Raw genomic sequence first — 23,137 nt, forward strand, 5'->3', positions numbered from 1 at the left:
ATTACAATTTAGAGAGATCTTTTGTCAGAGGTAACTGTCTAAAAAGTAATGTATTTCAGAAATGTACATATAATAAAAATATAATAATTTAAACAATGTAATTTAATGCAGAAACAATGAGCTAATTGAAGTAATAAATGTAGCATCAGTACATGTTGACAGTGAAGACCTGTAGAGCAGTGGTTCTCAATCAGTTTGACTCCCATTGTTTAACAAAATATTAAAAAGTTCCCCATATAAGATATGACATTTTCTTCAAGTACTTCTTCTGTAATTATGACAAAGCTCCTTATTTTTAAAGAAACTGAGTGTGTTAATATGATTCCAATATGATGCAGCATGTTATGTAAGCTAAAAGCTATAATATATTAATTAAAATTATTCTAAGTCGTCCTGGGGCCCCTATTGGGCCTGGGTGTCCTGACTGACTGTGAATTCCTCTTGATTGTGTTTTAAAGGGATAGGTAATAAAAACAAAACAAAATTTAATAAAAACTAAACCAATTAATAATTTAAAAATGAAAATGCATATGAATATAATTCATATATTAATAAAATGAAATGAATATTATAATTTGCCATGAAAATATTATAAAACTATTGTGATCTAGTTCCAAGTCTTCTGAAGCCATAAGATGGATTTGTGTGATGAACATGTGCCATATTTATTTTGAGATCCTCAGCGGAGACATAAATTTGGTCTGTTCGTCACACAAAGCTTTCATATAGGAATCTAGCACAATTGTTTTATTTATTTATTTTTTTAGGAACTGTTTGAACAAAGCTTGTTATTGTATTCCATGTATAAAAAAAAAACTAAACAAAAAACAGTGTACAGGTTTGGAATAAAATTATGAGTTCATGAGTGAATTATTATTTTTACTCATGGTCATGTGTGGATCTGTGTCCTGATAGGCTAGTGCATTTGGAGCGGCCGCATTCCCCTCTGAGGTTGCTGTCACAAGGAAGGAGGTCTCTGTGGCTTTCTGTTCCATCGCTGAGATCTTCTTCACAGATCTCTGGTAAATTCCTTTTCCTTTTTACACAGATGTATGCTGGCATTTATTCAACTTCTGCCAATCTTTGTTTGCTCTGGCCTTTCTCACTCTTTTCATTTCTCAACCTTTTTGGCTTTCCGTACCTGATGATATGATATGCCACACACACACACACACACACACACACACACACACACACCTGGGACACCGTAACAGACAGGAGCCCATCTGCTCTGAGGCCTGCAGAAAAGATCTAATCACAGACTGGTTGATAGAGGGATAGAGAGAGGAAGAGGGTTGGGAATTCAGGATGGTTGAGTGGTAGGAGAGAGATGAAATGTAGATCTAGATTGGGGATGCGCTTAGTGTTGATTGCAGAGGATCTTGGCATAACGTGACTTGATTCAAACCTTTTTTCAAATCATCAGGGAAAGGTCAGGTTTAATGACTATATGTAAGAAGAACCATACCATTTCACACATCGATCTACATTATGAAGGTACAGCAGCAGCCTCTAGCAAAGTACAGTTTGTCTGTGCCTTTTCTTATTGATGTACTGTATGGTTGAATGTGTGTATCTGGGTGTGTTGTTTTGGTAGATGTTTGCTGCAGGCGATAACTGGAAAATCAAGAGCAAAAAAAAGTGTGTGTGCTTACAAATAATATTTTCTTCAGTAGTGTGGATGCCCTTGGGTGCTGTGGAAACTCTGGTTTAGTTCAATTATTGGTCAAACTTGTAATTTTGTGCAGACATTGTACACAGATCAAGCTACAAGACACAATGTTTGTTGGTGTAAAAAATAACTGTTCTTATATCATTTCTGTGTGTAAGTGTTCACACACAGGTTTTTATGCCGTTTTTTTCGCCCATATCCCCCTTACTTCCACTTTTCCTTTACTGCTCTTTTATCTTATCCTATGTCCTCTTATCCTTATCTTGTACTTCTTCCTCTCAATGTACTCTACTTTCTCTCACCTTATATCATTAACTGTTATCCCATTCTATCCTTATCCTTTTGTCACTTCTTGTCCTATCCTGCTACCTCTCATTGTTTTGGTTTGGAAAAAATGTAAATTTAATTGAAGTGTTAAATGTTGAAAGTTATTGATTGATCATAATTTCTTTGTATTTCTAAAAAACATTTGCACACAGGTTTTTACACCAAAAAAATGCACATACACATGGTTAGTGATGATAACTTTAATAACACTGAATGATTTTTATGTGCTTTAAATAACCATTTTCTTGTTTGACAGCATGGAGGAGGGCGCTGCTGACCGCTGTAAAGAGGCCATCGATAAAGCTCTACAGTACGACGAACAAAACCCTGAGGCTCTGCAACTGATGGCCAGCTATCTGTTCAGCATTGAGAAAACTGAGGTACAACAGGACATCTGTGGACTGAATTACCCAGAGTTCCCCTCACCGTCTCACTGGATCACTGCACTTTTAGAAAGAAAAGCGTTCTGAGCTGCGGGTCATTATGCAGTCATAATTACTGTAGGTGGAGAGCAGCTGAGAGAGCTGAGTCATGTGTTTCTGAGAAGGAGACACAGATCAAATTTGTGTGCAAGAGAATGAGCGAGTAAGAGAGACAGGTTTTTGGGAATGTATGCTTGTTTTTCTATGAGAAATAGACAAAGATGGCAGATGAGAATTAGGTCACAGGTAATGAATTAAACCATTAATAGAACAAGCTTGTAGAAAAGGACCCACTGTGGGACAGATTTTCTACTAGTGCAAGCACATTCACTTCGATGCAGTTCCTCATTGAACCATTAGGGGGCAAACAGACATAAGAGCAGCACATCTACTAATCCTGATCTACCCTCTGAGTTGAGCTTCAGTGTGCAGCTTAAAATGCTTGCAACATTTGTGAGTATTTTCACTTTAAAGGACAGTTCCATTTCCCTTCAGAGAGCTGACAGTAGAACTTGACTTAACAATCATAAACTTGAGTCTCTTTGTGTGCTCTAACCTCAACCTCTTTCATGCTTGTTCTTTTTCATCTCATCCCATGTCACTCTCTCTCATCCTATATTGCTCCCTCTAGTTCTTTACTCCATTCTATAATCCTGTACAACTTGCTCTTATTCTCTCAATGTATGCGACATCCTTTTGTCTTATCTTTCTTTCTCTCATCTTATTGCTCCTTATTGTCCATTCTATTTCCTACTTCAGTTCTCATCATATATGGTACCACTTCCTCTCATCCCCTCATTCTATTCTCATTTTCCTCTCAATGTATTCTACTTCCTCTTATCCTTTACTACTTCATCTCATCCTATCCTACTTCATTTTTATCTCATACCACCACCAGTTATCCTACTTTCTGTCACTTCTTTTCATGATATACCACTTCCCCTCATCTTATAGTGTCATGTTGTACTATCCTAATTCTTGTCATCCTATTCTGCTTCCTACCCCCTCATATCATATCCTATTTACTCTGTTCCAAGACAGTTTTCTCTCTTCTCATCCTATATTGTTCCAGCTTGTCTTTTAACACTTTCTCTTATCCCATACCACTTCATCTTATTCATGTTATTTCCTTCATCCTCCCGTGCTTTACTACCTTCTCTCATCATATACCATATATCATTCCCCTTCTATTTCCTACTTATTTGGATCATATACAGTGCCACTTCCTCTCATCCTTCATCACTTCTTCTCATGCTGTAAGACTTCCCCTCATCTTATCTTACTTTCTCTCACTCTGACCTACTTCCTTTTATCCTATCCTGCTTCCTCTCAATGTATTATACTTCCTATCATCCTTTACTTCTTACCCTCATCCTATCCTGCTTCCTTTCATCTTATACTACTACCTGTTAACCTACTATCTGTCACTGCCTCTCATGCTTTACTACTTCCACTCATTCTATACTACTTCACCTTTTTTTCTTATCTTACTTCCTCTCATGCTATAACACTTTTTATTGCCTATGCTTTGTACTTTCTTTGGATCATATACAGTACTACTACTTCTCATCCTGTATCATTTCCTCTCATGCTGTAAGATGTCCTCTCATTTCTTTCTCACTTTCATTTCATCCCATCTCACTACCTCTCATGTCATCTTACTTCCTCTCATGCTATATTGCCTAAGCTATTTCCTACTTATTTGCATCATATACACTTCCTATCATCCTTTATTACTTCCTGTCATCCTGTCTTACTTTCTCTCTCCCTTACCTACTCCCTTTAATCCTATCCTGCATCCTCTCAACATATTCTGCTATCTGTAATCTCATACCACTACCTGTTATCCTACATTCTATCACTTCCTCTGACCCTATACCACTTCCTCATATCTTTTAGAGCTTCCTCTTGGTCTATCCTACTTCTTGTCTTTCTATTCTATTTCCTAGTTCCTTGTATCCTATCCCATTTCTCTCCTCACATCCCATCACCTACCATCCCATCTTACTTACTCTCATCCTATACCTCTACCTGAGGCATGTACCCTGTATTTTTAGTTTTACAATCAGAATACTTGGAGAGGCTCTTTCAAATTTATTTTATCACACTTTATGCAGGAGGGGCGTGACTACCTAAAGAAGAGCGTGTCATCATGGTTACCTAGCCTACAGAAAAAGGAAGAGTCATTGGCGAGCGCAGCGCACGACATGGAGGAGGAAGAAAATCCGACTAAGGTGCGTATACAGGTGTTTGTGTTCCAAAGGCAACAGAGAGATAAAGATAGGATGCATCATGACCTCTCCTTTGACCTCTTTTTGATTGCAAGGCAGGAAATAGCACTGCACTTAAAGAAGGTTTTAGTCTGGGAAAGATAAGGGAAGAAAGGAAACAAACTAGCTTATTTATGTTTTTATTTTTCTCTCAAAGCCAGGTCAAGGCTGTGTCAGTCTGCTGCATGGCTAGCCCTGCGGCCACACGTGCACACACGCACTGCTCCCCCATCAAGTGACCACGCTTCTCCACTGACACTGTTTTTTGCTTAAGGCTACACATTTCATGCTTTTTCAAAAACATATTTTAATTTCTGTGTCTAAATGAATTTTGCCAGGTAATCTGTTAAGTAGGGCTTTACGCTGCTGAAGAAACCACAGAAAAACAAGCCTCACCTGAACTGACTCGTTGAGGGAATTTATAAAAGTTTGTTTACTTTCCTACTGGTTAAAATTTCAGGGAACTTGCTTTGCAATAGACATAAATTTGTGATATGTAGATGCAGCTTTGCAACGTTTGGAAAATCCTGGCAGGTGGGAGAGTATGTGCGTCTTTGAAGCATGTTGTAATCAGGTTCAGCGCTCTTATCAACTCTTTTTACATAGCTGATTTAGAAAACATTTATCCAGTTTAGAGACAAAAGAGACTGTGTTAATATGTACATTACAATAATTAGCCTGATAACATCACAGACAAGCTACAATGAACACAAGAGATGAAGCGGCCTTGATGGTATGATGATATGTTGAAATAGAAAATAGTGTTTATAAAGAGGATTATTGAAATGTCTATTGAGACCTTGAGAAAATCAGTCACATACAGAACTTAATGGACCATTAAGCCCAAAGTACACTTTGGCCACCCACCACCCACGTGATGTAACTTTTGTCATCAGGAGAGTCCGAGGACTTCCGCACGCCCCGTCCACGTGCAGCCCAATTTTTGTGACACATTTTTGCATCACATCATCACATATGCATATTAGAGTGATTTCTGAAGGATCATGTGACACTGGAGTAATGACTGCTGAAAATGCAACTTTTCCAATACAAGAATTAGTTTGTCATTTTACAAATAGAAAATATTTATTTTAAATTATGCTAATATATCACAATATTTCTGTATTTCTATATTTCAATATTAATAATTAAAAAAATGCAGCCATGGTGATCATTATATACTGATTTAATAAACATTTTAATCTTATCCATTTTTGGTAGTGTACTTATTTTCTAATTAATCTTTGTATATAAATCTTGATAAAAAATGAGTCTTTTAAATCAATTTTCATTTAATTTTCTCATCAATTCACATCATCAAGTCTTTCATTACCCTTAATTGACCTCTCAGTTAGTTAATATTTATTTACGTTTGTGTTTTAGAGCAACATCCCGCCATATGAATCCAGAATAACAACAGCCAAACTGCTGATCGAGGCCGAGGAGTATGAGGTAGGACAATGGTCTAGCTCAACACTTTTAAGAAGATCATTTCAAATGTTTCAGTCAGTTTCCTTCCAGTATAGAATTCACATTTCAGATTGTTCAACTTGAGCGCTTCTCTGCCAGGCTGAACTGAAGTGTCCACTGAATGTTGAAGTGGAGCGTATAGTACCTGTCAGTAATTCTTTGAGGTCTGTCTTAGCGGTGGTGATGTCGTATACACGGATTCAGCTGATGAGCTTTTTTTAAAGCTATTGGGTTAGGAACTGTTTCATAACAGGGCATTGGATCCATTCTATAGGCAGTTGTTTTTTATTATCTTGTGTTAGCACACTTTAATCCAAAACAATCCGTTCTTGCTGTGCAAGCAAGTAGAACACCTATAGAACACAGCTTGTGCAAGTACACTAATATTGGCTACAAACAGGCTTAAAGCTGTCAGTGTTGTGAGTAATGAGAAGGTTTAATGTGTGCTCTATTGCAGCTGTAGAGTAAACCATCACCCAGTGTGTTGTAATCCTGTATAATTGTCAATGGGACAATTATTTACTGTCTAATGTGTATTTCTGTGGCTGCTGTGTGGCTGATGAGTTGAACAAATCAGCTATACCTCATAAGATTCCACTCACCAGCTCTGCAAAGCAAAAGAGGTGTAAGTGCGAAAATAACAAAATATTGTTAGTAAATATTGACGTCGCATTGATCGTCGGACTGATCCTCACAAACAAATATTGAATAATTTAAATAATTTTCTTACTTATTATTAAAATAACTAAATTAACTGACAGCTCTTATTCAAATAGAGAGTGCTGATATTGACAGAGACAGAAACATTACTATAGACAACAATATTTATATATATAAGGTACAGCTAAATGTGACAATTGTCATATGGGTTTATGTCACGAATGGGTATCAGTAGCAGTATAAGTATTGATAATACTGGCCTTCATTTAGTAAAAATATATTATTAATATCCAAAATAAACAGTCTTAAAGTTGTTTCTGTTCTCTGGTATAGCATTTTAAAATTGGCTGTTTATCGCTTATCAGTCATAACATGAAATAATTATCAGCTCATTGTTTTATTCCAGCACTTAGTGAGCTACCTACATAGACAGAATTTTTGAGTGTCATCAGATGGATTCAAGCATTCCATTTAGGGCTGGGGAATATGGGCAAAAAAAATGATCACGATAATTTTTTGATATCAGTCGATATCGATAATTATCACGATAAATGTCAAATCTTTATTTCTTTCAAGTTTAAAGGCAGATTTTTGCTCCTAAGTGAAAGTTGTAGAAACCAGAGCGTTAATTGTGGTTTTAAACTACTCTTTATTGTCAGAACATATCATGACAAACACTTGCCAAACAGTTGAACATTTCACAAATCTGAGGTAGAACATTCAAACATTTGTCATTTTTCCTTAAATAAAAAAAATTAAAAACTTTTTCCCACAGCCATTCAAAGTTGAGGTGACCTGTATAGTCCTCCAGTGTTGGTTAGTAGTTATGTCTATCATGTTAGTGTAAAGGAGTCCCACAGCTGTTTTGGATTTCTGAGCGAGACCGTGTCCACAGTTATTAATGCTAAGACTATAGATTTGTTTCCCTTTAAACTCTTTTCTCATTTTCTATCAGCGCTAAGGCGACCTCTGAATAATGCAGGAATGGTATTTTATTTGCACTTATCCGTGACCTTTCCAGTTGAGTGTGAGTGTGCAGTAAGACTCTTTTTGTGCAGAGAGTGTGAACGTCCTGACACCTGTCCAGCACTCGGAGAGAGGTATCGGAAAAAGTGAGAGAACAGAGAATTTAAATAATAGCGAAGAGGAAAGAGAAAGAATGACAGGGTCGAGAGACAGAATGAAATTAGGCAGGACCAGGATGAGATGCTATAAAAGTGAAAGTCAGTTTGAGAGAGAGAGAATGATAAATTGACAGCTGTGTGGAGCTCACTTTTCTTTAGTTCTTTTTCACACTTGCTTATATTTGTTCGGTTCATGCTGACGAGACAGTGAAGGACTGAGTGCTGCAGCCTGACTTTAAAAGCGTCTGCTCTCCCTTAGACGAACACAAATAGAATCTCCTCTCAGCAAGGGGGGCGTATTAATATTAAAACCAGTCACCTGGCTGTCTGTCAAAATGATGCCAAAGGTTGCAGGGTCGTCTCTGCGACAGCGGGTGTTTAGACAGAAGCCGGGCCCCCCGGCAGCAAGGCCCTTTGATTGGACAGCTGGGAAAGGTGAGCACTTCTAAACAGGGAGAGAGAGAAACAGAAGGATGGACTATTTTAGATATCTAGAGGCAGTCCAAGCTCTAAAGATGCTGGTGTAAAAAATCAGTTTTAAACATTCAGCAAAACGAAGCCCAAATTGCTCAAATAATTTTTTTTTTTTAGTAAACGGCCCTAGTCATATTTTACATGATGCCTTAGTACACATAATAATAATAATAAATAATCAACTAAATAAATGAAAAGTACATAATAATGTAAGGAACTTTTCACTGTTCAGTCAGACCCAGTGGATGAGCTGGGACTTGCTGCTACGATATTATCATATCTATTGATATCTGGCTCATGATGCACTTGATGCACTTGATACACAAAAATGTCCTGCTAAATTTATGGTAAAAAAAATAAAATAACTGTGGTTGCAATGTTTCAACTGTGGTAACAATGTTTCAAGTATTACAGGATGGCATATTGGTCCCTGTATACTTATTATGGTATATTTCATCTGAACTAATTCAGTGTTTCTTGCCCTAAATTATATGGCAATTCATAGTTTTTACTTAAAAAAAATCCACAATTTTGTCTGTATTTTACACTAAAAAAAACATATAATGCGGTGTTAAAATATTTTACAGTTTTTACAGTATATGGGTTGGTAACTTAACTTAATTTTTTACATAAGCATTTTTACAGCTTTTTTGATTCCCTTTAAAAATTACACGCTTTTATTGACAGTGTAGTGTACAATAATATTGTGATTGTTTAGCATATCTATATATATTATTCATATATATATATATATATATATATATATATATATATATATATATATATATATATATATATATATATATATATATATAATATTTACATATTTCCTAAAAACATGAACAATTTAATAAAATATATATTTAATATTCTGACAGTATTTTAAGGTAAAATCTTGCTATACTTTGAAATAGTGAGTTTTATTTCATGTTATCCTTTGAAGGAAGCAAGGCTCTATTATCTGTTTTCCTTGCTTTATAGATGAATGTGTATATGCCCTCTTGCCGTAATGTCCTGCATGAGCACATTCAATATTAGTTTTGTTGGCTATGTATGTAACTGTCAGACTGTGGCAATTCAAAATGAGTTTTGAAGACTCTGGAGAGTGTGTGTGTAGTGGCAGTGCATGCTGCACGAGCTAACTCAATATTAGCAAGGCCTTTTCCTGCTCCACTCCAGCTGGGTCAAAGTCTGACACACTGTGTGACAGCACAAGATTGATGTCTTTCTTTGCCAGTGGTCTGAACAGAGGGAGGAGAGGAAGAGAGTCACAGTCAGTAGAATGAGGGGGAGGGAAGGATGGAGAGAGCCGAAGAGACATAGTTGTATAAAATGCCTTGGTTGGGAGGAGAAGGAAGTCTTGCCATTTGAACAAAGTGACGAAGGTACTGTTTAATGTCAGTAGCGGTGGACTTAATTATCTCTAAAGAGGGAGATATTTAAAAGAAACTCAAACCCTAGGGACCCACAAGGTTATACACACACCCAGACTCCTGTGCTAATTAGCCTTTTGGAGCTAATAACCACACACAGTACACTTCTTCAAATAAAACTAGACTTTTTTTTTTTGTTATGACTCGGCCAAGTGTACAGTGACCTTAAAAAGTCTGACTCTGGACGCTTAAGTCACTCTTAATGTTATGAATGTTATTGCATTACATAACAAAATATAAAACCTGATTTATTTTGGGTTGATTCTTAGTTTAACCTAAATTGATTCAAACTAATTCACTTAAATGGCTGTGAAAGGTTCTCACATAATTTGTTTGGAGATTTCAATTTGGTTTTTAATTTTTTTTATTCTGTAATGGAAATGGAATTAATTCAGATTGATCCAAATTGTGGCTTTTGTGACCAAATCTTTTTAGGGCATATTTGTGTCAGTTTATTTAAAAGGATAGTTCATCTAAAAATGAAAATTCAGTCATCATTTACTCAAACTAATGTTGTTTCAATGCATTATCAAATTGTTCTTATGAGTCAAATGTTTTCAAATGTAAATCAGTTGATCCAGTAAGCTAAATTCTTCTAAATGATTTGCACAGCTCACTGAAGGGTAATAATAATATTAGTAAATATAGGTTATTTAGATTTTGATCTGTTCCTCACACAAAAGCTGTCAAATGACTTCAGAAGGCTTAGAATGCAGGTCATATGGACTATTAGTTTTTTAAAGAAGAAATTCTCTCTTTTATTCAACAAGGATTCATTAAATTGATCAAAAGTGACAGCTATTTCAACTGTGATAATAAAAATAAATGTTTCTTAAGCAGCAAATCAGCATATAAGAATGATTTCTGAAGGATCATGTGACTGAAGACTGGAGAAATGTGGCTGAAAATACAACTTTGCCATGACAAGAAATTCATTTAAATTGAAATTATTTTAATGGTTTTACTGTATAATTGATTAAATAAATGCAACCTTGTTGAACATACAAACTTTTTCTCTCAAAAATATAAAAAAAACCTTACTGACCCCCAACTTTTGAATTGTTGTGTATTTGTTTATTATTATTATTGTTATTATTAGTAATATTCATTATTACTATTATTATTATTATTATTATTATTTTGTGTCCTTTTTGAATCTTGAAAGCTCCAATCATCATTTATTGTAATCCCCTGGAAAAGATTCCAGTACATTTATCCCAAATGTCTCCTTTTATTGTCCACGAAAGAAAGAGGAGGTGCAAGATTCAATCTGTGATCGCCTCACATTACCAGATAATCTGTGCCGAACATCAGAACCGATCGAGGCCCTCGAAAAGATTTTTTTCTCTGATTCTCGGGAGGGGAAAATCGGGGTTAAATCGGCCTAAAACTCCTGTAGTGTGAGCCAGGCATAAATGAATTTTCATGGCTGGATCAATCCCTTTGAACACAATGACATGTAACTATATAAGTCTAAGCTGTAGTTTGTCAGTTAGCTGGCTCTTTGGAAGTGATTTAAAGTACGTAATACAGGACACAATGGAGTTCATGGATCATCTCGTGGGGTTTGAGCCTACAACCTTTTGGTTTGGTTTGCTACACTATGCTACTTTATGATTTGTACTTGTCAGAATTTCTTACTTTAAGGGTTTTGTTGATGTCAGGACACATTTAAACAGGATTGACATTGTGGCAGATATAGATGTGGCTTCTATAGTGGTTTTCCTCTGAGTAAAGGAGCACATGACAGAATCTTATAGACTAAGCTAAGGCTTTTTAACACATTCCACATCTTTGCCACATCCTTCCATCTCTTTCTCATTCCGCTCTTTTGTTTCATGTGTGTCGGAGCTCATAGAGAGAGCCATCAGTAATCCACAACAGCTCTGATAAGAATGATAATTTGGGAAGATACTCTTTTCTCTCAGGTCAGTCTCAGGAGGTTGAAAAAGAGGACTGAGGAGTGTTTTTAGAAGCAAGGAAGCCGTGTGTGTTAAGGCAAAGGTGATCTTTGGTGTTCACGTTTTGTTATTTCTTAGATTTGTTAAATTGTCTTGTCAAGTCTTCATGCATTGAGAATAGGTTTATGTTAGCTTGTTTAATTCCTATCCCTCCAGTGTGAGTGTTTCTAGCTCCTTGCATTCATCTGATGTGATTGCAGTCATGATCTAATAAGGTTGCATAATAAGTGTTTCTATGTTTGATTATAGAAGATTCTTTTGATTTAGATCTCTGAGTAAATATCAAAACATTGCTCTGCTTGTTTGGCCATGCCCGATACAGCAACATTGGCTCAACCATGGCGTGGTTTTAGGATGGGAATGTTGTATTGGCTGACCAATAGCAGATGATGGGAGTGTTTGAGAAACCTGTTTGAAAACTCTCAATATTTTTGCAATTTTGTTTAGTACTGCTAGAGGTGCATAAATGATACAAATTTAAATCAGATTTTTACATTTACATTACCTTAATGACCATCATCTAACCCTCACTTAAAGTTCATCTTTAAAAGCAATTATAATTTAATAATACTGTTAGCAAATTTTGTGCATATCTCAAAATTAATATACCTTTTTTACTGTACGTGTGTCGCGGAGTGTTCAGTCAAAGAAACAACAACAACAATTTAAAATGTTTTCCTGATGTGAGACTTTCATTTTGAAAGATGTGCGTGAAAGCTGTTGACTCTTCTGCAAAGACTTTGCTGTTATGTCAGACCAAAAGTGTTTTTTCCATTGCGCTACTTTTTCGATTGTTTTTCTAAACACACACAACTAGTGTTTGAGCGTTGCGATCACGTCTCTCGTCTTTTGCAGCTTCTGGCTTGTGACACACTTGCATTCTAAAAACTTCAAGAAAACGTGACTCTAGACCTTTCGCTTTTTTTTCGTTTCGCTGTCCTGTGTTTGTCAGGCTATGTGCCATTATCCTAATGTTATTTTCGCAATTTCTAAGGGCCGGTGTTCACACACATTTTTGAAGTTAAAATTACAAGCATGCAACGTCGTAGTAACGTTGTCAATTAGCAAGTCATAAATGTTTTTTGTTTTTTTAACTATCAATAAATTACGTAATTGGTACATTGTGTGTTTGCTGGGAAGGATTTGCATCCAGGTATGATGTTCTTTCTAATTATCCGGATCAGTGTCCATATGTTTTATTAACAGTTCATGTTAGTATTGTTTATTTACCATGGTATTTACCGTCCTTAACCCAAAATACCAATTTTGATGACTGATGGCTCATTCCAACTAGTTTGGGACTTCAGCCTAACCTTAATACTGTTTATTCATCAGTGTTAGTGATATTTTTAGAGTTTATTTGCATGTTAAGGTGTGTGTGTGTGTGTGTGTGTGTGTGTGTGTGTGTGTGTACAGGTTTATATTACACTGTGGAGACCAAGGATAGTAAAACCTGAGAACTCCTACATTGTGGGGACCAGCCAGTGGTCTCCACAAAGGAAATGAATATATTAACATAATATTTTTATTTATTTTTTTTATTGTAAAAATGCAGAAAGTTTTCTGTGGTGGGTAGGTTTAGGGGATAGAAAATACAGTTTGATCAGTAATAAAAATAAAACAACAATTACACCTATGGAGAATCCCCACAAAGATAGCTAAACCGTGTGAGTGAAAATAAATTTGCTTGGTTTAAATTTTTTTTCATTTGAGGCGAGGCTTAATGACTATGGGAAAATGTGGGTCCCATTTCCAAATTATGTTGTGATGCCTAAATTCACTTATAAAACAATAGATTTTAATTGTAGTGTTGTTGTTTTTTTAAATACAAAATAGTGTAGAATTTATTATTAGCTGTTAGAAGAAAATAATAAAATATTTAGATAATAATGCATAACCAGAAAATATTTTTGGAGGCTAAATACAATTTCTAAAATTATTTGGGTGTGGAAAAAAATTCAAATTTCATTGTTTTCAACCTTTTTCAGAGTATGATGAAAATTCTGCCTTATACTCTTTTCCTGAGGAAAAAATTCTTTGTGAATATTTATGAAGAATACTAAATGAAACCAAGTATAAAACTTTTTCACCCCTGCCTACAGTGTGAACTATAAAGAGAGAGATTTCTGAAGTGTCTTTGCAGTGACCCTGGAGTCGTGTGCCAGTGTGTTTCAGTCCCTTCGTGCAAGACTCAAAAGCTCACTCCCAGTCTAACTCCACTCTTAGCTTTCCTCTAATTGAGATAATGCTTTTCTGCAGCTCTAAGCTGGAGTGATTGGCTGACACATTTAATGGCGGTAAGAGGAACTTTTAGCTAATGAAAAGAATGAAATGTTCATCAGGCCCTGACTCTGAGTTATTGAGCACAAATCAAACTGTTATTTGATATGACTTTAAAGCTTTGGAGAGAGCTGAGAAGCTTGTGTGATGCACCATGTGATGTGTGATGTGATGTGCTTGTGTGATGTGAAAACACACACACACACACACACACACACACACACACACACACACACACACACACACACACACACACACACACACACACACACACACACACACACACACACACACACACACACACACACACACACACACACACACACACACACACACAGTTTTCAAGCACATTGACCTAAAGATGCCAGAGGCTGTTTGTTCATCATATCTTTAATCAGAACTTTCTTCATATAGCCCTTAACTTAGAATTTCAGTTTAAGGAGCTCATCAAATGTTTGAAGAGAGCAAGGCTTTTGCAGTCTTTAAGTTATACTGACATGCCAGTGATTTATAATCTATACTTAATCAAATCATTAATCAATGTTCAGTATTCAATAGTTTATAATATGAGGTTCTTGTTGGATTATAGACATACACATTAGATATAACACAACATCTTTCATAATCCTTAATATGTATGATTTACATTTGTTACATTTCAATTAAATGCTGAATTATACTTAATTTGATCTCGCAGACTAAATAATGAAAGAATCCTATTTTTTACAGACACAAACCTCTCTTTTTATTATCTCTCTCACTCATTCTCTATATGATTCTGAACTGAGCAGCAAAAAAGTTAATTTCATAGCATTTCGGTCTGTCAGAGCTGCTCTTTTTTTGAACAGTGAAAGTGAATAGGGACAGATGCTGCTGAGCTCCAAAAAGGATAAAAAGCACTATTAAAGCAACATGATGTGTTTGCTGTTTTCAATAAACGTCTGAATAAACATTCTGAAGTAATCCAACATTATTATGGGGAACAGAGTGAACTTTAGTGCATGAACATGATGATTTTGGAGAGTAGAATGAACTTTAATTAAGTTCATACGGGTTTGGAATGACATGAGGGTGAATTATACTTAAAAAAAAATGATAAAAAAAAGGTGTTACAGTTTGTGGCAAGTTTTTTTTTTTTTTCATGTTCTTTCAGTATTGTATGACCACTCAAAAATCAGCTTTCATTTCACTTTAACATCCCATATCATGTAAATATGGAAGTTAATTTAATTAATTTGATATAAATATGAAAGCTTCAACTTTAACTGTCTTGATGATGTGAATAGGTAAACCACAGTCATATACACAGACAAACACACTCTCAGCGATTGTGGTAAACAGTCAATAAATAATGCAATGATCAGGCTTAATTAGAAGCTGCAGATGAGTCATAAATTCTCATTTGAATATTCGGTCCCAGTGAAGTCTCGTTACTAAAACGACCCGGGCCTAATCATTAATTATTCGTTGTCTGCCCTGTCTCTAGTGATTGCTTGGGAAGAAAGCTTGTTTGCTTTTTAACACAGCACCAGAGCCCAGGCAGGGAGAAAGCGATCAAAAGAGATGAAACGGACATAATGTGTGTGTGTGTGTGTGTGTGTGTGTGTCAGGTTGCAAATGCACAGGCCTGCTGCATTGTGGGACATTTTAGTGTTATTAGCCTGCACATTTGCAGGCCTGTGCATTGTGGGACATTTTAGGCTAATAACACTGTTCATGATTAATGTGTTCTTCTGTGTTCATGCATGGATGTGCAAATGTGCTCCTGAGCACTTTGTGTGTAACGCCCTCATAAGTCATATTCAGTGATCAGAAGAATGTGTCCTGTCATAGGGTCATATGAATGAGGTTAACGGTGTGTGTGGTAACCTTTTCACACACTCTCAGCACACTTGAGATGGGCCATTAGCTCTTTTCCCGGACAGTTTCTCATACACAAAACGTTCTGGCTGGGCTGGGAAAGCAAGCCTGCTTTAAATCTTTTCCCGGAGCTGTTTTGTGCGCTGTCAGTCCAGCCTTATATTACAGCATTTGCACTGCATTGGTTCAGGTATGTTCAGACAGGCCAGGGCCTCTATTTCCACTTGACCAAAGTGAGAATGAGACCCACAGTAGACTGCGGTGTCAGGCTTACAGGTCCAAGATTGGTCAGCATGGTTCAGTTGGATGGCTTAACTACACTGGAATTCCTGCTGAAAAAAGCACCTTTTCCCATTAACAGTCTTTTAAAACTAGCTGTGTATTTTGACAGAATACATTTTTGCTAGCAGCATATAAATGGCAAATATATTATTATAATATTTTAGAAGGTTTACCAATATCTTAAACAGACTTTTTCCTTGTCCATTTGCTGTCTTTTGCTTCTCGGCTCATGAATCACCAAAAAAGGGTGCTAGTGAAGGGCTTGGGACTCTACACATTCTTGTGTAGAGATTCTTCATGATCACTGTTGCCAGAACATAATTTTCATAATTTTCATTTCATTCACAACATTTTTTATTTGTCAGAATACGTGGCTATTATTGCTGTCGATGCAGAAAATAGTTTATTTTCCATATAATGCTGTAGCTATGGACTCTTCCATACAAATAATTATTATACATCTATTTAAAGGACTGAGTTGTAAAGTTTCCATTACAGTTTTTGTATTTCCATGTATTTTTATCACGTTTGTTTTAGTTTGACCTAATTATCATATAGACATGCATTGTGTCAGTAACGTGTTGACGTATCTGTTCAGTTTTCAGTAAAAATATCATACTAAAATATACATTTACTTTATTAGCAACACTGCATATATATATATTTTAAACAATTACAATTATTTTGCCAATGTGAATGAATGAAAATAATTATTCTCTGTAAACTTTCTCTGAAAAGTATTTTATGCAATTTTGACAAATGTATTTTGTTTTATGTATATTTAGATATTTTTTATTCTTAAACAAGACAAGGATACTACATTTTTTTTTTTTTTTTGCAATGTATTGTGCCCAAATGGCAATTACAGTCCGTATCATATTTTCCTAATGTCTAAAACACGGTGGTATCTCATGGATGAGAATACGCAGATGGAGATAATACATGCAGATGAGGTTATGCATAATGCAACTACTGTATGCATTATAAGCTTCATATATGGTTATTTTGGAGATGAAACAAGGATTTCTAAAGGAGATTTTGCTCAAGGTTTTGCCGTATATGTACTGTTTTACAAATCTGACAACTTTTGTGCAAACAAAAATGCACACTTTTATGATAAAATATACACAAAGTTTTATACATCTGGCCCCTGGCCAAAACACAGTGTACAAGATGATTTTTATTTTTTCTACATTTAAAACATTTAGAACCTCTGGCTAAACCCAACCCTAAACTTCACATTAAAAAAAAAATGGTTTGGTTAGTCACTATACATGTCACTCAGACGTTCCTCTGCTGTCTTAAGAGGAGACACCCCAGGTGAATAGAAAAAAAATTATAATTAACTAATAGATATCAGCATGAAACTTACCCAGTTGATTACTGACATTAAGACAAGTATCTTTTGTATTAGAAGTTTTTAGAATATTTATGTTTAAATATGCAAATTAGGTAGTATTTCTTTAAATATGCGCTAATTTGCATACATTTCCAGAAGAGAAATCTGAACTGGAAAGTTTGTAAGTACATCAGGAGTTTATTTAAATATGTACTTACCTGATGTACTTACAAACTTTCCAATGCCTCGTTTCATGAGTACAGAACCTATTTGTACTACTGTTGAAGTTTGGTACCATTCTGGCCATTATTAGTGGGGTAATTTACGAGATACATCATATGATCCATTAGCGCCTGCACTAAGCCATCCGGCTGATTTCTCTAAATAAGCTCTAACTTTAATAATGTTCAACCAGGTGAAAAAAGGCTTCTGGGGGGGTGTTTGGCTCGAGTTCATGGTGCAAAGGACCCTAGGTTGATTTTACTTCGAACCATCCCTTTAAGTACTGTGTAATATTAAGCAACTACATGTACTTACTATAGGGCTAGGGTAGGATTAGGATTTAGTTGAGGGTTAATTGCATGTAATTATGCATAATTTACTGTTATTACTATGGTAAGTACATGTAACATATGTAACAAAGACACTGTAAAATAAAGTGTTACCACAAAGTGTAGTAAAATAAAGACTTTTTTTCACCACAAGTCTGAAAGAAGACATGTTATTGAAGACAAATAGCCCAAAATCGAAAAATTGACCAGTAAAAAAAAACAAAAACCGATGTTTTTGCCTGCCGTGTCTTCCCTTAAGTGGCGAAGGGCCAAAATAAGTTGTAATGTGGACCAGACTTTATGCTGATAGTCAAAAGTCTAGTTATGCGAGACTTGGTCTCAGGTGTTGTTCTTTTATTGCTGAATGGGCTTTTCCATTGTTTTACTGGGATGTCTGTCTGGAAGTGCTTTGAGCTGAGTGTGTTTGTGTGTGTGTGTATATCAGAGGTGGGAGTAAGTCACACATGTGCAAGTCACAAGTAAGTCTCAAGTCTTAACCTTCAAGTCTCAAGCAAGTCCGAGTCAATTTTGTGAAAAGCAAGTCAAGTCAAGTCAAGTCACTGCTTTATGTCAAGCAAGTCGAGTCAAGTCGTAGCTTGGGTCACAAGTCACTGGCAAGTCATACAAACGTTTGATGATTTCACTGAATTTATATATTAAAATAAGTTAAAACTACATAAGCTGTGGACTATGGTTTTATTTGCAATTTTTTTTTTTAAATATGCATTTCCACATACAGCTGAGTGGTTACTACAATAAAAAATTAAAAAATAATAATAATAAAATAAAAAAAGTCAAACTACATAGCCTAAAATGTAAATGTAACTGAAATTAGGCCAACATTAAAGCATGAAAAATAAATATGCCTCAAACATTGCAGAAGACCATTAAAAGGTAAACAATTCACAATTTAAGTATAATGGTTCCTATGCCACCAAATGGCATTCTTCAAACTGGCATCCCCTTTATGGAACATGAACACATCCCAACAAGTTAGATCTTTCCTTTTTAACAAAAGAATAACAAGAAAAAAACAGTAATAATTGAATTGACACAAAACTTACACCTGTCAATCAGGTGGATTGACTATTGTACATTATTAATCTGTGTGAGTGAGTGATTTATTAATATTTGTGAATGAATGTGTGTGCATGTGTGAAAAGTGTATTGTTTGCATGTCCGTGTGTGTGTCTGGTGTGTGTGTGAGTGTGTGTGTGTGAGAGAGAGAGAGAGAGAGAGAGAGAGAGAGAGAGAGCTGATTTGATTGAATGTGATTGATTCATTAATATTTGTGAGTGAATGTGTGTGCGTGTGTATGAGTGAAGAGTGTATTGTTTGTTTGCATGTGTGCATGGTTGTCAGGGTATATGCAGGAATCATAGAGATGAATTTACTACCTTTTACTACCTTTTTTACCACCTCCACAATATTTTTTACTACCATCACGACATCAAGCAGCAGCCCTTTTTTTGGGGGTGTGGTGGGGTGGGCGGGGTATGTAAAGCACCACTTACTACTTACTATTCGGTTGTTAAGTCGTGACGTAACCACTCTCCGATAATACTCTTTCCGGGTCCAAAGTCCAGGTCCTCTCTACCTACCTACCGCTTTCGCTAGTGTTTTGGTTATTATTGAGTGTTTTTACAGTGCCGCAGTGCTGTGTCCCGTGTCCCGAGCTAACTCACTTCAACCTCGTAAATCTTCTTTTTCATTGACTCTACCCTTAATTATGCCACCTGAGTGATGAGCTACACTAACCACTCTGTTGGTGTTAAAGGAATTTAAACCCTTTTTGACCGCCAAAGGTGCCTCACTAAGAAGGACGTGATCGTAAATAAATTTACAGGTTCCACCATTGTTATTTCTGGACGAGAGGAGCGCTTGGACCCGGAAAAGGCTAAACGTCACGGGTGACGTCAGACTTAACAATCGGATAAGGTATAAGTGTGACACTGTCACACCCATCATACATATTAGGTACACTAATGTTTAATTGTTATCATTAAGTAGGCCTATTGTCATTGTCAATTATGTTTTTTTTGTAGTGTCGAGTTGAGTTTCAGTTGTCCTTATCTTAACCCTAGCCCTTGAGTTATCCTAACCATAGCCCTTAGCCCTAATAAGGTGAATAATAACCTTGGCACTTTGTCATTGCTATCAACTCTGACTCACTCAGGGCTCGACATTAAGCCTTTTCATGTGCTTGTCCTCTGGACAAGTAAATGTGTCATTCACTTGTCCGAGTAAAAAAGTTGCTTGTCCGGAATGTTTTTGGTGTGTGTGTGCTGTAAATATAATTTATTCTGAAGAAATATCCTCATCTGTGATAAATCAGCTCTGATATATTTAAATCTGCATATTGTCATATCTGCACCTTTAAAGGGCCACCCCCCACCCCCCAAATCTTATTCAATGTATGCTTAATCTTTAGTTTTAAATTTGATCAATAGATTAAATTGGAATAGCCTATTAAGATAATATAGGGCTGTTGTTACCCTAGGAAGGGCTGATCAAATTAAATCATTTACACTGAAAATGTACAACTGCATTAAATAATGTTATGAATATGAGATCGTTTAAAATATTTTTGAATATACAAATAAGAAACGTTGGAAAGAATGATACTTTTAAACATGAAAGTAAACCGCCAGTAGGAGGCGTCAGGCGACCGTCTTAATGAGCGAGTCATTGAGTCATTCATTCAAACGATTCGTTCAAACAACTGATTCATTCAAGAATGAGACATGTTTATGAATGGGACATTGAATCTTTGACTCAGCCAATTCGTTCAAAACGCTGAATCATTCAGTAATGAAACACGGTTAAGTGTTGCTGTGAGATGCGTTTGGAACTATTTTTGCTGCTGAAACAGAACAAAAACAGTCAATATTGTGTCTAAAATGTAAGTAACTTAATTTGAATTGTTTATTGAACTGTTGTATCAAAAGCAATGTCACATTTTCAGTCGTGATGGTACTCAAGAAAACAGCACTCGTCGTGTGAGGTTGCTAAACTGTATCATATGTTAAAAATATTAAAACACATTTTGAATTTTGGCACTGGCAGTAACGTTATGTTGTTAACTGAGTTTAAACTGAGTTTACATTTGTTTGGATTTCTCCTCGAGAGGCTGCGCGAGCCTCAACAGCGCAACCTTGTTACCGTCAGTAGCCTAATACATCCACTATCGATCGCAACTTACAATAAATATAAATACAATCAGAATCATTCTCTCATTTTAGTGATTCCCTAGTTATTTATACATTTTTTGTTATTGACGTTTAATTAGGCTACTTGTCCGGTCGGGCAAGTAAAATTCTCTTTTACTTGTCCCTTCAAAAAATCCACTTGTCCCGGACAAGCGTTAATGTCGAGCCCGTCAGGTCCTGTTAGCACCGTATATATATTTTTTAATTATGCTAGATGAAGTTAAAATATATGGAGACACAAATATTAAGCAAAAAAAATGGAAACTCATATATTGAGGTGGTGATGAAAAATTTACTACCAAGTCAAATTGCGTTTGTTACCTTTTACTACCTTTCAAGGGCCTTAATTTTGGTAGATTATTTTTACTACTTTTACTACCGCGCGGACACCCTGGGTTGTGCTTGCAAGTTTGAATTTTTGTTTTGTGTATTTGTGTATGCATGGATCGGTTCGAAAGTCTGTATGTTTTTTTTCTTTGTGTGTCGGTGTCTTTTTACAATCTTTTAGTGGTATTAACTAGCGATTTCTTTTTACTTACTCTATGCCCTATATATAGCGTTATAAGCTAAACAGTTTTTAGAGATAAAACTCTTTACATTCGATTATCATGAAAACAAATCCCAGAGAACGGTAGACTGTACCAATGCATTATTAATTATTATTAAATTAGTTAAATTTTTTTATTTTTTATTTCTTTTAACATTCAAGTCAACCCTGGGATAGCAGACTATATTGGTAGCATATAACTAGACAGTACAAAGGGATGATGCAGGTAAGAAAAATTTTCATTTTCATTTTCAAGAAAATATTTTTTCTCTGTGCTTTTGTATAGCCCCTTTCACACAGAGATTCCGGAAAATACACGGATAAAGTGACCCGGGTTCGTTTGGTTTTGGTTCATTCACACTGCCAGTGATTTTCCGGAATCAGAGAGTGCGTTCACACACAACCCGTAAAAATGCCGTAAAGACACGTGACATCGATGTGACTTGTAATCTCAGCAGCGTCTTAAGTTTGCTTATGAGTTGCGATCTCTCTCTCCAAAACCACGCTTGTGCATTTTTTTCTCTGATTCGATCATAAACTTGCGCATTATGTACCGTTTCACAGCTGGCGAACGATCCCGGCTTCAGCGTCATCACTACGACACGGCATTATTACGGCTTTTGTTCACACAGCGCGCGTTCCGGGACTGAACACGGCAATGTTACTAGGTCCCGACCCGGCATCGATCCCGGCATAAATCCCGGGTCGAGTTTGCGTTCACACAGAAGGCGCTCTGGCAATTTGCCGGCAATTTGCCGGGTTCAAAGCGCTGTGTGAAAGGGGCTTATGTAAGGGATTATTCAGATCATAAAAAAATCATTAATCCAAGGCACTCGAATATTATTTAAAAATATATAGAAAGCCTTTATTTCATCATGGCTTTAATATTTTAAAATCAGGTGACAAGTACTTGCACAACTATGCGTTGTGGCTAATGAGCCTTTGTCAGGGTGTGTGACCAAAGCCCCTTTCACAGAGAGATTCCGGAAAATACACGGATAGTGAACCAAGATTTGACCCGTGTTCGTTTGATTTAGGTTCATTTACACTGCCAATCTGGCAGTGTCAGTGATTTCCCGGAATCAGAGATTGCGTTTGTGACCACGCTTGTGCATTTTTTTTCTCTCTGATTCGATCATAAACTTGCGCATTACGTACCGTTTCACAGCTGGCGAACGATCCCGCGCTTCAGCGTCATCACTACGACACAGCATTATTACGGCTTTTGTTCACACAGCGCGCGTTCCTGCTGCGTC

At 36.2% G+C, this 23,137-nt stretch overlaps 1 protein-coding gene across 1 annotated transcript in view; it reads left to right on the forward strand.

Moving 5' to 3' along the window:
• LOC309483113 (uncharacterized protein) overlaps positions 1 to 23,137 on the forward strand; it is a 95,691-nt gene that overhangs the window by 3,170 nt on the left and 69,384 nt on the right. The window contains exons 5-8 of the mRNA XM_082148758.1: positions 916 to 1,022; positions 2,256 to 2,379; positions 4,539 to 4,655; positions 6,075 to 6,143. Coding sequence (XP_082004884.1) covers positions 916 to 1,022; positions 2,256 to 2,379; positions 4,539 to 4,655; positions 6,075 to 6,143 — 417 coding nt within the window. The remainder of the gene's footprint in view (positions 1 to 915; positions 1,023 to 2,255; positions 2,380 to 4,538; positions 4,656 to 6,074; positions 6,144 to 23,137) is intronic.

This window comes from Leuciscus leuciscus (assembly GCF_965113295.1).
Source record: "Leuciscus leuciscus genome assembly, chromosome: 20".
NCBI classification, from domain to species: domain Eukaryota; kingdom Metazoa; phylum Chordata; class Actinopteri; order Cypriniformes; family Leuciscidae; genus Leuciscus; species Leuciscus leuciscus.